General features: G+C 39.6%; 1 protein-coding gene across 1 annotated transcript in view; it reads right to left on the bottom strand.

The window, feature by feature from the left end:
* ctnnd2b (catenin (cadherin-associated protein), delta 2b) overlaps positions 1 to 16,745 on the bottom strand; it is a 181,204-nt gene that overhangs the window by 29,057 nt on the left and 135,402 nt on the right. The window contains 3 exon segments of the mRNA XM_051070171.1: positions 1,071 to 1,257; positions 10,879 to 11,092; positions 13,724 to 13,856. Coding sequence (XP_050926128.1) covers positions 1,071 to 1,257; positions 10,879 to 11,092; positions 13,724 to 13,856 — 534 coding nt within the window.

The raw sequence follows: 16,745 nt of genomic DNA, 5'->3' as shown, positions 1-16,745 counted from the left end.
TTGAAACTGAAAAACAATGGAATAGAAAAAATACCGACAAAAAATCTGCAGATTGACATTGAAAAACACATCATAATGGAAAAAATATCAAACAAAATAAGATGATTACATTCTAATTTTATTATACCTGTGTATTATTTTTCAGTGGAGCTTGTTTCAGTGTCAGTGTAAGTATTTCAGTGCCAATGTTTCCTTTTCAGTTCAGGTTTTGTTTTCATTTTATTTTCAGTGTCAAAATGTGACTGTCATTGTTCGAGTCCCATGGTGAACAAAGTAGGGACTTCAGTGTAATAAATATATTTCCCATAGGAAATACACCAGAAATACAATAAAGTAACTGTTTACCCACATTTTTGCCATTCTAAGTTTGATAGGTTAGCTCAGCATTGTGTTTACAGCTAGTTGTGCTGCCTCCAAAAGGACAAAAAAAAAAAAAAAAAAACCCTACCTGCTAATGGCAGGCAAGAGAGAAGAACATGATGTTGCTTTGCTAAAAGTCTAAGAAAATGGAAAAAATTTGATATCACATTCTAATTACAAAAACTATATTCCACTGAATTCCATATATACCACTAGATCATATCCTTGATCTTAAACCTGGCCTACATTTAAATGTGCATGTAATGTATTCATTTTATGGAAAATACATAAATTAATTGAAAACATAAGTAAATTGTAAGTAAATTGGTTGTTTGCTTTTTTCCATGTCCAACGTGCTGGAGCACAGAACCAGTACAAGAAAGATATGTGTCTTAGTTCTACTACTTCCACACTGCCCTGTATGACCAGCATCATGTCTCAAGTGAGAAAATAAAAAGGCACAGTAGATCTAAAGCCAAATGCTGAGTCATCTTAAATGCAGCTAAGTCTGTCACTTCTCTGTGTGTACAGTAGTAAAAATAACACAGAATACAGACTGCTTTGAACTAAGAGGGATTTTTTTTTTTTTGCTCTTTCTGAATGTGGTTGTTAATAGCAGACGGTGAACACCATAGCATCTCTACAAAGTGAGTGGAGATATTTTTCTGTGCTTAGGTAGCTCCAATAATAAGTATGACAGTGACACTGACCGGAGACAGCCTGTGGCATTGCGAAGGACCTGGGAGGAGTGTAGGTGCAGCTTGCGGTCCTCCTGTGTGTGCGGGGAGGTGTCCCAGCCTGAGTGAGGGATAATCACAGCATTGGTCAACACGGCCAGGGCATCCTGGATGATGGGCATCTTCAGGGCGTCACACGATGACAGGTTCCACAGAACACCTGCAGAGGACAGCAGGGAGACAGGAGGTGAAAACCAATGTGAAGGAAAAGCAACAACAGAGGAGGCAGACGGGAAGAGAGACAGACACAAAGACAAACTCCGGGCTAGAAAGCACTGAAATATTCAGTGGGTTTTAGTGAGCAGCAACACAGACAGTTACTGCAATGTCTTGACGTACTGGCTTTACAGCAGCCTGAAAGCCAGACACATGTTTTATTGTCACATGTCTTTTATGGGTTCAGATATGGTGGTGGCAAATAACCAGAGTCAGAACTCACAGCATTGAGTAATCCTGTAACCACAGCTCACTTTTTGTAATACTTTATTGATTTATCAAATAATCAGAAGAAAGGGCAGATACACACACTGTCAATTAGCACCCTGCATCTTCCTCAGGAGTGATGCTTCAAATGTTATTTTATTATTTCAATGCATAGCCTTTTATTTATTGCTCCAGGTCACCACTGTGCTGCTGTAATTAATAGATAACAAGGTAAAACAAACTAAGAGAAGTACTGAAAGTGGTGAATCACTTACACATCACTCCACTGCACCTCTCCACTGTTCTTAATCCTCACCTGAATTCAACATACAGTGACCAGCCAACCAAGAAAATGGAGTGAGCTGTCTCTTGCTGTTCACTCTTTTTGCCATTCACCCCCCCCCCAACACACACACACACACACACATACACACACACACACACACACACACATACAGTACATCAGTTCGAGCCCTCGAAAAAAGGACAGAGATGGTAAGAGGCAAATCATCACATTTTGCTGGAAAACACTTTGATTTCTTGAGTGGTTTTGCACACACACACACACAGACACACACACACACACACTGTGATAACCTTGAGGATCTACACAACACATCATAATTCTTGACCTTCGTCTTGCGAAGTGTCTTATGTCCTAATCTACGTACTCATATAATTATATGTATCTGCACTTATCTACCCCCTCCTTTGTTGTAATTACAGCCGTAGTAGCAGTAGAACATCCTATCCTGTGTGTGTGTGTGTGTGTGTGTGTGTGTGTTTGTGTTTGTGCGTATGGAATAAGGCGTCCTGTTTTTAGTGCTGTGTTGTTCACCCTCGGCTGAACAGTGACTGTGTAATTACAGCCTCTGTTATCTGTCTTTGTGGGTTTGCATGAATTTGTTCTTGTGTGTGTACATGTGTTTGTGCATGTGTGCGTGTACATCTAAGCCCCCTCAACAAATCAGTCTTAACTCCGTCAGCCGTTTGGACTTGTTGTGTTTATGTGGAGTATTAAGCAGTGGCAGTGTCTGTTTGTGGTCAGAAGGAGTTTCTAAATGACTAGCCTTCTGGCTTCATGCCGCCAATTAGCCGGGACTGTCATGTCAGTACAAGTGTCTTCTCTCTTTCTCATCTTATCTCCTGCTCAAGATGGCAAAGAAGGCGTGCTGAGTTTTTAATAACCTTTACATTCAATGTGACACGTAATAATTCTAGCTGACCTTGATTTCCACTTGTGAGTCAGCAGATGTTGGTGTATTTTTTCCAGTTTTCTCGCCTGTGGTATTAAAAATGAAATACTCTATATGTTAATTAATATTATTCATTCATAGAACACTGACATTTAAGTAAATGAGCTTGTTTGCTGTCTTACCTACAAGTATATAAACAGGTACATTTTTATGACTGGACACAGGTGAAACTGAAAAAAATAAAGCTGTGTTAGGCAGCAAACTGCTCTCTAGTCCATTTGAGAGTAATCTGGGTTTTGTTCAGTTTCAACAGAGTAAGTCTTGGAGGGACAGGGCTTCTTCTACAAGCTGTGCCCAGCTACTAAACTGAACGTTTTCAGTAAACAGCTCCTGAACTAAACCTGACAGCTCATTGAACCACAATTTCTTCTTGTCTGTTTCTACAAACATGTCATATATACACAAGATACAACAAGTAAATGTTAATTATTTTTGGAGAAGAAGTAGCTTTCATGGGGCTTGCCTTGATGTTTCCTTCTGCCTTTAGGCTAATGGCAAGCTAGGCAAAATGGGACACATATGCAGAAATATAACCAAGGTTGACTGCTCTTTTCTTTTTCAAAACTGAATGACTTAGTCCATCTGTGTTATAAAAATATTATGTTAAAGGGCGGGTTCACCCAAATTTCAGAAATATATTTTACTTGTGGTATATGAGAATAGCTTTGGTTTTATCTGTCCAGCCTTAGAGAAATTCATCTTTCAGATTTCTGACTCTACAGTAATGCTACGGAAATTTTACTAGTAATATTTCCTTCCAGACACAATGTCCCAATTACTCTGTCTAGTCCTTTAGATTAGTAATTTGTTTGGTTCTTTTTGTTTGTTTGTTTGTTTTTTTTCTGGGAAGTACAGTTGCTGTTAATTTTTGACATTTTTTGCATTTTCCCCACACAAAGTAAGAAAATGTGTTGCTTTGTAATTGTAATTAAATTGTAATTAAAATCTTTGGATAAAAAAATAGGATATTGTGGAGTGGTGAAGTAGAGTACATGCTCTTGCATTGATATCCCTGAATCATTACAAATTTTTTAGGTAAGGTGCTGGTTTACAAACATCAAGGCAGTTTACTGAGACGAAAATACTGAACCTATTACAGAAATAGCAAAATGTAATGAATGACATATGATGCCATGCTGCAGCTGCAAGACAACAATGATTTTTTATCATCCTGAGTAAAGTCAGCTGCTTGCCAGCATCACTTCTTGCTGTGCAGAGGATGACATCATCTCCCTGAGGTGAATAGCAGTGGGATTTTATCTTTGATCTAAAGCACACTCACAGACACACAAATTGTACTCTCATAGTAATGACTGCTAGCAAACATGAACACACAGGCATGCACAAACATACGTATCCAAGGTCTACAGAGTACACACACACACACACACACACACACAGCCATGAGTGTATGACAGATGAAGGAGGTTAATTGCCTCAGCCTTACATCATGAGTGGCAGCAGGAGGTTATGAATGCACTGTTATATGGAAGGAGGGGAAATGAATATGTTGGCTATCTCTCTTTGTCTCTAAAGCCATTTCCCATCTCTCATTTTCACTGTACTATCATTGTCCTGTCATATTTCTCTCATGCAACATTGCAGCACATCGTTTTGTTCGCCTCTCGATCTCTCTCTGACTTTTCTGTTTTTCCTCCATTCTACTGGTGTATTTAAGAGTGCTTCTGGACACTCCCTGTGTGGACCACTCTGAATTTGAGACGTTCAGGAAGAAGTCATTTTTACAAAGTGAAGTAAGTAAGTGGTTACTTGTGTGTGTGTTTTATATTTTTTTCTGGACTTCACCTTTCCAAAGCAATTAAAGATAACTGTGCACTGGTTAGATATTAAATAATAAATGTTGTCACCAGAGGATGAGTTTTAACACAACAGATGTGAGTAAAACTGGAATTGCACTTACACATCTCTGCTGTTCTACACAGAAAAGGCTGTTGTCCGAATCTGTAGCCCAGTCTCAACAATACATCGTGGGAAGTGTCAAATGTTACATATGTGGTATTATAAATAATTATAAAGAGCCCACACTGACAATTTGACCTTGGAAATAGCTGGATGCCTTTGTGGTAAGAGACACCACCATCATCTGACAGGCACTGTGTACCTGCCATTTGGGTGGATCTGTGGAGGTCTGATAAGTCCTTTAAACAGCTCAATGGATCAATCAGTCATTACCTCTTATAATTTCTGTCATCTTCAAGCCAAAAAAAAAGAAAGAAAAAAAGAGAGAGAGCATCCAGTAGAGGGAGCTCTCAAAATCAGAGACTGAGAATGTCCCCAATCGCATTTTTATTCCTTATATGACACATGCATGACATTTTATTAGCACTGTGAACCATGAGCTACATAAAGGTACATTTATTTGAGTTTGTATTGTTACCATATGAATATGTCTTACAAAATCAGAATCAAAGTCAAGCACCCTACTTGTGGCTTGGTTGTATGATCAATCTAATGATGGGAAAAAATGCATGACTTTCTGGCATAAATCAAACTGTTTTATTGTGTGTAAAATCTTTTTCTTTCTTTTCTTTTTTTTTTTTTTTTACAGTACCTTATAATCTGAGTTTACTCTGCTTTACTCTGTCAAGCTGTCCATCTTCTTGCTTTGCCTAAACTGGATGAGCATTGTGACTGAATTGCATCCAGACTGTGGAGAGTTCCCATCACAGTGTGAGCCTGACAACTTCCATATCTGCTTCTGAAGAGCTGACACCAACATGAGCTATCCAGGCCTGTCACTTACGATGATGTATGCTGCTGTGACTGGATGAAAAAGTTGCATTGTAATGACAAGTGGAACCACAGCTACTGACATCATGTGGATTTTAAAAGGGAATAAAGAAGTCAAAGAAAGCGCAGAGCTCTGTGAGTCAGAGGGCACATATTATGTTGTTAGAATTTCTCTGTAGTTTAACTGAACCTCTCTTCTTCACAAACATCTTGACACCCACAAGAACACCCAACAAGGCTTTATTTGGAATATCAGATTTGTATTTCTCCTACAGCTGCAATGTTCTGTGCAACCTTTAATCTCAGATTTTTGTGTTGAGTTCTTGGATATGTTAGTAATGACTTCTTTCAACATCTCACTACATTTAAACTTATTGATCAGTAGTTCGTACATTGAATTTTAGCTCATGTAAGCCAAATTCTGGTCTGCTGTAAGCAAACATGCTTCACAAAGTTTCCCTCAGTCCAAAACAGTGAAGCAAGAAAAGCCTGAGCTTCAAACACTCTAGGAAAATACTGCTCTTTATGTAACAGTCTATGACATTTGCACATGATGCAATCTATATTCAAGTCTTGAAAGCGTTTCCATACACCATTTTCAGCACTTGGCATCACATAGAACTTTCCAGGAAAACTTGGCCACAGAAATGTTTGGTATTTTTTATATAAATTGTTAATGCAGAGTTGTTGAATATGAGTGTAACTGGGAGCAGGCAGGTCTTATCTGTGGTCTCAGCAGTAGAGTGACCTCTCTGTAGAGATGGTCGTGACCTAACAAGAGTGCCTCAGGCTAGAGGAGTCCAGGAGCTGGGAGCTGCGCAACCTGTCAAGGATTCATAACTAAGAGGTAGTACACTCTTCTGTGTGAGGAGCAACCAGCTCAACTTAAACCCATTTCCTCTCTTTTCCTGCATTTAGCCCTTTCTTTTCAATTTTGCCTTTTCTGCCTAATAATAAACATCATTTCAGTTTCTGTCATTGTCTGTGTGCTACTGGATAAAACCTATAAAAGGACTAAATGTGTGGTTTTATCTTGTGACACACAAGCACACAGTCTTCACATAGTGAGCAGACAAACTGATAAATGAAATGGTATTAACCGGATCTCAAAGCAGTTGAATACCTATCTATAATATCTGCTCTTTTAAGCCAGATTTATTCCCTCCAAATAATCACCACTTTACCATATAAATCACAAGGAAAAAAGAGATAACAGTTATTAAACCAAAAATAAGGAGAGCGACTGAAGAGCAGAGGGCAACAACCTTGTTTGTGGATTTTTGTAACATCGAGAGAACTGTACACGTGAGAGGAAGAGAGTGTGTGTGTTTGTGTGTGCAGCTGAATCTGTAGCTTGCAAGGCAGGCAGCTTGACTTCCCACTGTGATCCTGATTCAAAATGCTCACCAGAGAGAGAGAAAGAGGCAGAGAGGGCAGGCGGTACAGAGAAAGAGTGAAAAAAGGGAGACAGAGAAAGGCAAAGAGGACAGGAGAGAGACAGGAAGAGGAGGGGAGACCAATTACGAAAACCTAACCACAGGGGGAGAAGAGAGAGAGTGAGAGAGGCTGAGAAACAGAGAAAGAGGGAGAGTTATTTCCTCTGGGTCTTTGAAAGAGAAAGAGGAGAGAGGAGAGCACGGTCTGTCTGCGTCCGGTCGGTCGTTCAGCTGATTAATTTGTGACAGGAGGGATTTCTGTGCTCCGTGCCTTGAATTGCTGCTCTAATTTATATGGTAATCTTCTTTAAGACTCCAGCAGCATACAAAAACCTTTTATTTCCATCTCTGCTAAGCTTAAACCCTTTTCTATACTCACTACACACATATAAATATACATAACTGCACAGAGCACACGTGGGTCATACTCTGCCACAAACGTGGTTGTATACGGGAAATGCGAGGACACTTCTGAATTTCGCTCTCCTGACATGGTTTTCCAGAGCTGGGAGACCGTTCAGCTTGTATTAGTAATTCATGACCATCTTGTATTGCCACGAATAACTAAATGTTTGTCCCTCACCAGAATCTCATGTAACCCTGATGTGAAGTACTGCTGTAAATAATCAGGAGAGGGTGGATAAAGGCTCAAGGGCAGTTTTTGTGGGAGGCAGGGACAGTTTGGTTCAGGAGAATTTACAAGGACAGATAATAATTTAGAGGTACACTCAGTGTGTGAAACCTGCATTCACATCATGTAGGGTTGGAAGGTAATGATGGGAAAGATTTCTATATTTACAACATGTGAGTGTTCATCATCAGACCAATCAAGACAGCTGTATGATTGCAGAGTTGGTCATGTGAGGACAAAAAAAATTGGTGTATTCTTTAGCACTACAGCACTTGCAGAATATTAAGCACAGTCAGATATATCAGAGCTTTCAGAAAAGTCTGGGAAGTCATAATTAGAGCCTGGATGTTGACAAAAAATATACATATCACCAAGACAAGAACACTGATATTGGATGTTTCTGCAAAATGCTGAAATGCTGAATGACAGACAGAGTCAACAGAGACTGTAAACAGGGTGATGAGAAGAAATCCACTGCCCCACCCCCAAAACACCATCCAGCAGCTGTCTGTGACCATGAGAATTGTGAGGCTGGGACTCACTACCTACCTCTGTCTCTGCATGACGGCTACCTTGCTGAACTGCAGCAATGCCATTCACCAGTTGCCTCTGATAATGGTCATCAATAATAGAATGTTTGATTTCATTTCATCTGTGACAGATATAGATATTGAAACTGTAGTCAAAGGTGTAATATTGCTGGTGCGATTTCAGGATGACGATCAGATCATTTTCACTGTCGCTGTCACACTGTTCTTTTTGAGAACAGCGTGCGTCATGTGGAAAAAAATAGGCGTCACGCTGAATATCTAGATGACGCACCGCTGCAGTTGTGCCCGAGCTGTACCTAAGCCATGCTGCTTACGCAGGATGTATGGCTGCTCTAACCTGCAACCATGAGCACTGAAATGACAGGCAAGAGGTTCTGTCACACACAGGTGAGGTGAGTGCTCGTGCCCTCAGCCTGAGGAGGTGGACGCAGGAAGCTAATGAAACTGAGGGGGTGTTTTGAGGCCACTGACTGGAATGTACTCTGTGAGCCCCATGGAGACGACATCATCTCCGTGACAGATTGCGTGACAGAGCGCGGAAAATACTGTGTGGACAACATCATCCCCACCAGGACAATGTAATGTTTCCCAAACACCAAGCCCTGGATCACCAGAGACCTGAAGAAGAGAGCTTTCAGGGATGGGGACAGAGACCTACTGAAGAGTTTACAGAGGGAACTGAAAGTGGCAACTTTTTTGTTACAGTGAATGCCAATGTTTTAAAAATTCTGGCTTTCTACAATATCTTTGCATTCCAACTATGCTAAAGGTTAGGATTGTGTGGAAGTATGGTCAGGGTTAGACATGCTACATTCATATACCACCCTGACACTACACACTACTTCCTGCACTGGCACTGAACCATGACTGTAAATCCTGAGGTGTGGAATCTTCCAGTAAAGACATATCCTGGCTGTAGGAACTGGTAATCACCTGAACTCCCATATGACATGAATGTGGCAGTAAACCCATTACTACTAAGAACATATTTTCAGACTGAAATCTTCAAAGACATCATAATCATGACTACAGTTGTGGTTTCTACACTTTTATGATTGTTCCTACCAGCATAATCTATATATATAGACGGTGTACTGATCATTGTCAAGTATGCAAGAAGTCCAGGTTTTACTTTTCTGTAATCTCACACCAAGACACTGGTTCTGTTTTCTAGATTTGTGAAATAAATATAAAAGAAAGCAGAAATAGCCTAAATCATGCTTTCTGACATGTCAAGCCTTGAAATTATCATGCTCCACACAGGCCTACAGGAGAGATGTTTTCATGAGCGTGGGTAAGAAAAATCCATTTTTCTCATCTGGCTCTTGGATTGGAATAAACCCCCTGGGATTTCTGGACGTAGATCAATTTGAGTGAGAGTGGTATTCCTCTTTTAGCTTTGTCGCATCTCCATCCCACTCCAGAGGTGAAAGTTCTTTTACCGTGTGAATGCCAATTAGAAAGGAATTGCCAAGATATATACAGTAAAAGCTGTGAAAAACACTGGTTTTGGCTTTGGTGGTAATCCTTTAATCCTTTTGGCGGTGAGTTTACAACCCAGACCTCAGTGGGTTTAGAACCTCAAACTAATGAATCCTTTTTTACAATGCCGATGATATTTGTGTTTACTGACAGAGAATACAAACCTGCTGTGGATACAAGTGCAGTGTAGCCCTTTTCACAAAAGCTCAGTTTGACAAGTCAACAGCACTTGATGAGTGCTGTGAAGCTGGCAGGTGGTAAACAATTCTTTCCTCTGTATGTGTGTGTGTGTGTGTGTGTGTGTGTGTTCATTTGTGTTTGTATCTATGTATTGGTGCTCAAGAGTAAAAGGGGAAATGCATGTACAGTACAGTGTCTTCTGTGTTTCTGTGTTTCTGTGTTGAATGTGAGTGTGTGTGGTCGTGCATGAGAGGGACCAGAACATGTGTGTGTGTGTGTGTGTGTGTGTGTAAGTGTGAGAGTATATGTGAAAATAAATGGATTGCATTTGTGCAAGTTTACATTAGTATTCAGGAATGAATGTGCACATTAGAGTTTAAGGTTTTCTTGTACTTTTAAATGATCACATTCCAGGCTATTACTCAAACCAGGATTTCTCACCATAAGTGAAGTTTGATTAAAAAACATGGCTAATAATTAACTAATAACTGAATTAATCATAAAATTACCTCTGTTCTAATTTTCTAATCTTGTTCTTTCATATGTTACATTAGAGTCTGTCATAATATTTGCAGTGCTTCCTTTTTAAAAGGAAGGACTAGGAATTTTGTGGGTTGAAAAAAATGCAATGCCAACCATCTGGAATATTTTGATGCTGTGTTCTTCAGAATGTGTTCCTATTATTTTTGTAAGTTGCTACTGGTAATATACAGAGCTGTAGAAATACTGAAGACCTTCCAACACCATCTCTCTAAAATTCTGTAATAATGTTTGATTGTTTGAATTTGACATTGAAATTACTTAACTCTGCAAATAATTACACTATAACTTAACTTACTATAATAACTGTCTCAAAACACTGTCTCTATTTCCTTGATTACTGAGAAGCTAGAGTGATATTTCAACACAAAAGTTTGAATGTTTCAAAAATGATTTCCACACAGAAATAAAATTCTGGTCAACTACTTTTTATACTCAAGTATTCGTTCACAGATTTTGCTCAATGCTGTGATTCCTGATATTCACCCCTGCTGCTCCTTCAGTAACATCAAAATGACATGTGGTTTTTACCTGTGAGCAGCTCTCTGATCTCCACATCTGTGGTCTTCCGAAGCAGTCGGACCAGAGCAGGTATTCCTCCGCAGTTTTTCAGGGCGATCTTGTTGTCGTCGTTGGCTTTGCCGTACACCAGGTTTCTCAGGGCTCCGCAGGCACTGCGGTGGACATCGGTCATCCGGTGGTCCAGCAGGTCCACCAGCAGTTGAATGCCTCCCTGCCGCCGGATCTGAAGGCAGAGGAAGGAGGAAGGAATTACTATATGCTGACAACAGGGGCAAATTAAAAAGTAACAGAAGTGACTATGCATTTGTGCCAACCCCCCCCACAATATGTCAGTGACAAGAATGTCACACCTTGATGTTATTTTATGAAAAAAAACTAATTTTGTCATTTGGTTATCATGTAAGGATTGATTTCTGCTTTTTCACCACACTTGAAAATAAATAGGGTGCAGTGGCTACTGTGGCACTGATGCAAGATTTATTTAAATGCCAGCCACTGCACTCTCTGTCCCCATGCGTGTCTGCCACCCTTCCTGCTTTCTTCAGTCTAGACAAAGAGAAAATGTAGGGCAGACTGCCTCCTCTCCGTGAAAACAAAGGAGACATTTTAGTGAAGGAGACTGTTTAGAGACAAGGCAGTTAGAATGTCTTGTATGTTGTGTCTGTGGCACCCCAAATATGATATATATATATGATGATAGCCACTTTCAGTTGATGAACTGTGGGTGAAAATCTGAAACTGGACATTGATTATTTAGAAACTAGATGTTAAAATAGATATTACTAATAGATAATTAGTAATGAAATGTAATGAAAAATCCCAGAACAATTACAATAAAACTCACAATTAGCTGTCTAATTAGCTTTATCTCAATATACAAGGCAAAAAACAAACAGGAATTTGTCTTTGCAAAGGCTGCAAATACTTTTTATTACTGACGATATACTGATTATCCATTAGTATTGTGGATCAACCAAATTATTGTTAACCTTTAAATGTTGAAAACTAAGCTTGAGGGATTGCCTTTCAATTGCTTGTTATGTATGAAATATGTTAATAACTGAAAGGGACTAACTTGACAATAATGAGATAAAGAAAATAGGATAGAAAAACAGGAAATCATTTGAACCTTTTCACATTTATATTGGTAAATTCATTAAAATTATCAACTGCTTGAGTAAAATTGTTGTTGACTGATTTTTTTTCAGTCTTGACATAGGGACACAGAAGAAGGTTATATTAACAACCAACACAATAAATCAAGCACACCAAACACATCTTTACAATCTATTCAGTGTTAGGAGACTGAACAGGCAGTAGGCCATAGATATCCCTCAGCATCCAGTCCATTATTTCACCGGTCAGACATCACTCTCAAGGGCAAAAAACAATGTTGTCTGTGAGGTGTAGTTTTGGCGGCCTCGCTCTAAATGCTCCCATACCTCATTCTCCTATACAGTCTCAACATCACTCATCTTTGGCTGATTGCTGTTTGAAGAACTTTGTTTGCTCTCAAATCCATCATCTCCATGGGGATTAATAAAGTGGAATTGAGCTGAATTGAGTTGACATTGAAGAGACAGACAGCACAGTTTTCTCAGAGACACAGAGTGATGACGGCTCTAAAGGACAGGAGGGCTGACTACAGGAACAGGACTGCATTCAGAGTTGGGTTAAGTGTGTGTAATGAGGAGTTAATATCATCTAATGCAGAGTTTGGTGGAGCTCAGACAGCTGCACACATGTGGAACCAAGTTTCCCCTGAACCAAGACGTGTCTTGAATCATCCAGTCTTGGTGTGATGTTACATACATACACTCAGTAACACCCTCACATATTGCACTGCAGCATTTCTTTCATTTTTATATATTACTAAATATATTCAGCCTAAGTCTTGGAAAATGCCACTTATTCAGAGACATTTCAGGGCATTCAGAGAGTTATGACTTCTTGATGTTTGCCAAATGCCAAATTAGTCCTCTGGAGTCCAGGATGACTTTGTTTTATTTTTGTCAATTTCCTGTGCATTCATTTTGTCTTTGTTTAGAACCTTGTAAACTGTCCTTGCCCGGCATGTATGATAACCCTTTCAGCACAGTCTCAGCTATAATTCTTTATTTTGTCAGTAGTATAGAGCTACCAGGAACCCAAACTGTATGAAAAATGATACAGATACCTATAAAAAGTCTTCAGTCATAATCCCTCAAGAAATCTATATGTAAAAAGATTTTATCTAATCTCTCGGCTGGCTGTTTCCTACTGTTTCCAGCCTTTATGTTAAGCTAAGCTAACCAACTGGCTGTGGCTTTTTAGCATAGATAACATAGAAGTCATTGGCATAAATCTTCTTGTCCAGATCTTGAAAAGAAAGCACGAGTGCCCTAAGTGGGTGTGTTTTTTTAAATAACAGACAAACACAAAACCTTGTGTAAATATTACAGTATTATTTTTCAATTTGTCTGTTATTTTCAAGAAAGCATACCCACTCATCCACTAACTCTTTATTAAGTACCCTGGTCCCCAGGAATCTTACTTGTGGTACTTAAAACATTGAAAAATCCCACTTGAAAATCTCAACAGCAGCATACCTTTTCAAAAGCACCGTACAATGGAATCTGCAGACTAGAGGAAAAAGGGGGTAAAAGCATGTTTTTGTGTGTTTTGATTAAACTCGCTCTCTATTGTGAGTTTAGTGCAAGTCACTCGGAATAAGGGCAGATGTATTTGTGTATGTGTGTATAAGCAATAGGGCAAGTTATGGCCCCTTCAGGCAGAGTTTTGGAATTCAATCCTCCATGTCTGAAACACTCTCTCTCTTTCTCTCGTTCTGTGGTTTCTCTTCAGAGATCAATACCTCAGATTTGATCTTGTTGTCTCCAAAGCAGAGGTGCTGGAGGTAGGCAGCAGCGTTGGATTGGACTGATGGGAACTGATGCTGCAACATCTGGATCACTTCTGGCAGCTCTGGATCCCTCCAGCCAAACTCCCTACAGAGACACAAAGAGAGAAAATACAGTGTGTTTTGATGTGTGCAGGGTTAGTGAGAGAGAGGGAGGGAAATACAGAGAGAGAAAAAAACAGAGAGATGGAGAGAGAGAGTGTGTGTGTAGCTGAACCTGTTACTAGGCAGCTCGCCTCCCTACTGTGACCCTGATTTAAAATGCTCACCAGAGAAAAAGAAAGAGAGGTAGAAATAGAGGTTGAATTTTAAAAAAAGAATAAATAAAGAAAGTCACATTAAATACAATTATTTGTACTCTCACTGCTCTGTGTCCTGTTTAAAGCTGTTCAGTTGTTAATGAGCTGTTCATTTGGTTCATAACATTCAGCACTAGCATGAAAAATCATAACTGTAATTTTGCATTTACTGTTTGCCAGTATGTGAGGGTTTAATGGTGAGAATGCACCAAACACATACGCCTACCAGTGGATTTGTTCACACATCAGTCCTCACATTTGACCTACATTGCCACACAATGCTCACCATGTAATTACACAATGTAAAACAAGACTAATGTCAAACAAGACCTGTTGCCATGTCTTAGCAAACAATGAGTGATCTACAGATTTGACATCATTATATGACAGAAAAGAGTTTTAAAAAACTCTTTAAATGTATAAAGGTTAAAACATTTCTTCTCCAGGGGTATATTGTATGATATGCAGCATTTTAAAAAAGAAGGAACTTCAGTGGTAAATCAAAGACATGTATGGTCTGTTCTCTTCCTCAGTTTCTAATCGGCAAAGTTGGAGCATATGGCAGCTTGGCTTATGCACCTGATGCTAAACAAACACAAGACCCTCTCTGAGCAAAACAGCTTCTCTTTGCATTGTCATTGGAAGGTGAATAACAACAGCAGCCATCTTGGATGCAGTGTAAGAGCTCCCTCCTGCTGTGATGATGATAAATCCCTTCTTCTATCTGTCCCAGCAGCTTTGGTTTTAGTGCATAACCTGGGTCTATGAGAGCTTTTGCCTACAGGCATGCTTTAGGCACAGACTATCACATGCATGAAACAAGCTAAGCTCACTAACCCTTTAAATGTGTGTAAGGGTGTGTGTAAAAGAAGAAACACAGATGATTAATGTGAGAAAGATGTGATGTCAGAGAATGAAGTCATTGTGAGGAATCAGATGGAAGGATGGTGGGATGGAGACGGGGCTTATCAGCGTAGATTATCTGTAACAAATGGCAAGAAACATATCACGTTTCTTTCAGCCATTGTTTCTAGGGTCCAACTAGAACTGGAACCAGATGGGGTTTTTCCTTTCTTTTTGTCTGGGGTAAAGTTTTATTCCCTGTGTGTGATTTGTCCTTTATAGACCTGAAGGTGGATGGGAGGAGGACATGATACTTCCTGGGTGTTCTTTTTGCTATAATTTTGCTTAAGTATGTTATGCTGCCTTTGATACAGTCACCACATGCAGTTCCTGCTTTTAAATCCTCACTATTGCGTGTTTTGATTGTAATTTTTCTGACAGCTGGGAGAAGTTGGGGCTGCATACAGAAGCCCTCTTTATGTAGAACCCATTTCTCTTTGATGTATCTTATTCCTGATGCAGCAACAGCCCAACGTCCCTGTGGAGATAATTTCAGTTCAGTCTAATCTAACATAAACACATGCATGCAAACATTTGCAGGTTTGTACACACACACACACACACACACACACATACACAAAACACAGAGTGCTGTAGGACAACTCAGTATGCAGCTTAGAGCAGCATTAGGTAATGCCAAGCATGCGTACACACACACACACACACACACACACACACACAGACAGACAGACAAGCACAATCCAGGGCACTAATATATAATGTACATACATATACGCACTCACTGACTTGCATACATACCCAGCCATCAAAGGCATTGCAGAAGAGCCAGGATTAGAAAGCTTTTGTCTCTAAGTTTCATAATGGGCCAATGGGATAAACCCGGTGTTTAAAAAATGGGGAAATTGGAGAGAGAAAGAAGAGAGAATTATTTCAAAGGTTATTTTTTTTTCTCTCCTTGAAATCCTTTCTCTCTTAACAATTTTTTTTCACCCTCTTGTCTCTGTGTCTCTCTCTGTTTCCTTTCCCGGCCCCCTCCAGGCACATTTTCTACACAAACACACATACACGGCCACAGCATTAACATAATAATGTTGTTATGCACATATAGAAGCCTGGACCTCAATAAATATGATCAGAGATGACATAACCTTGTGTAGGTCACTTTCTGGGTTAATTGACCGATAAGATATCTGAAGCTATGTGCTGAGCGAGCAGTCAGGTGTGTGTGTGTATGTGTGTGTATTTATGTTGTTTTCAGACTATAATTAGAAAGTGGGACGCCAGCAATAACGTCTGTGGACATGAAGCTAAACCAGATGGCCACACTTCTCCACCAGATTCAGCTATTTATGTGATCATATGGTTAATTGAAGAGGTTAAACTGATCCACTTGTACAAAGAACAAACATAAAACGGTATTAAATATAAAAAGCTGATGGGGATAGAGATGTGAAGAGATTTCACTGGTGGAGGTATGTAATCAGTTACATTTTCTCAAATATTTTAACTTTACTTGAGCACTTTCATTTTATACTGCTTTACTACTACTACTAATACTTTTCAATCATAAAGGATAGATCCACATTTTTCTTCACATTTCCATATGAACACCGATGTAGTTATTTTTGGTCGTAATAGAGCATTCACATTCATACGTGCTGCGTTAATGCCTGATGGTGGACATGCCTGACGCTTGCTGCTGGCGCCATCATCATAATGACAACAACTATGATCAATAAGAGCCAATCACAGCTTCCTGCTCAGGACACATAACATAGCCAGCTTTTCGAGATAGCTGCCAGGGCATTGTCAGG

Source organism: Lates calcarifer, linkage group LG4 (genome assembly GCF_001640805.2).
Source record: "Lates calcarifer isolate ASB-BC8 linkage group LG4, TLL_Latcal_v3, whole genome shotgun sequence".
Lineage (NCBI taxonomy): Eukaryota > Metazoa > Chordata > Actinopteri > Centropomidae > Lates > Lates calcarifer.
Note: the sequence above shows the minus strand (reverse complement) of the source record. Positions and strands in the feature narration are given on the sequence as shown.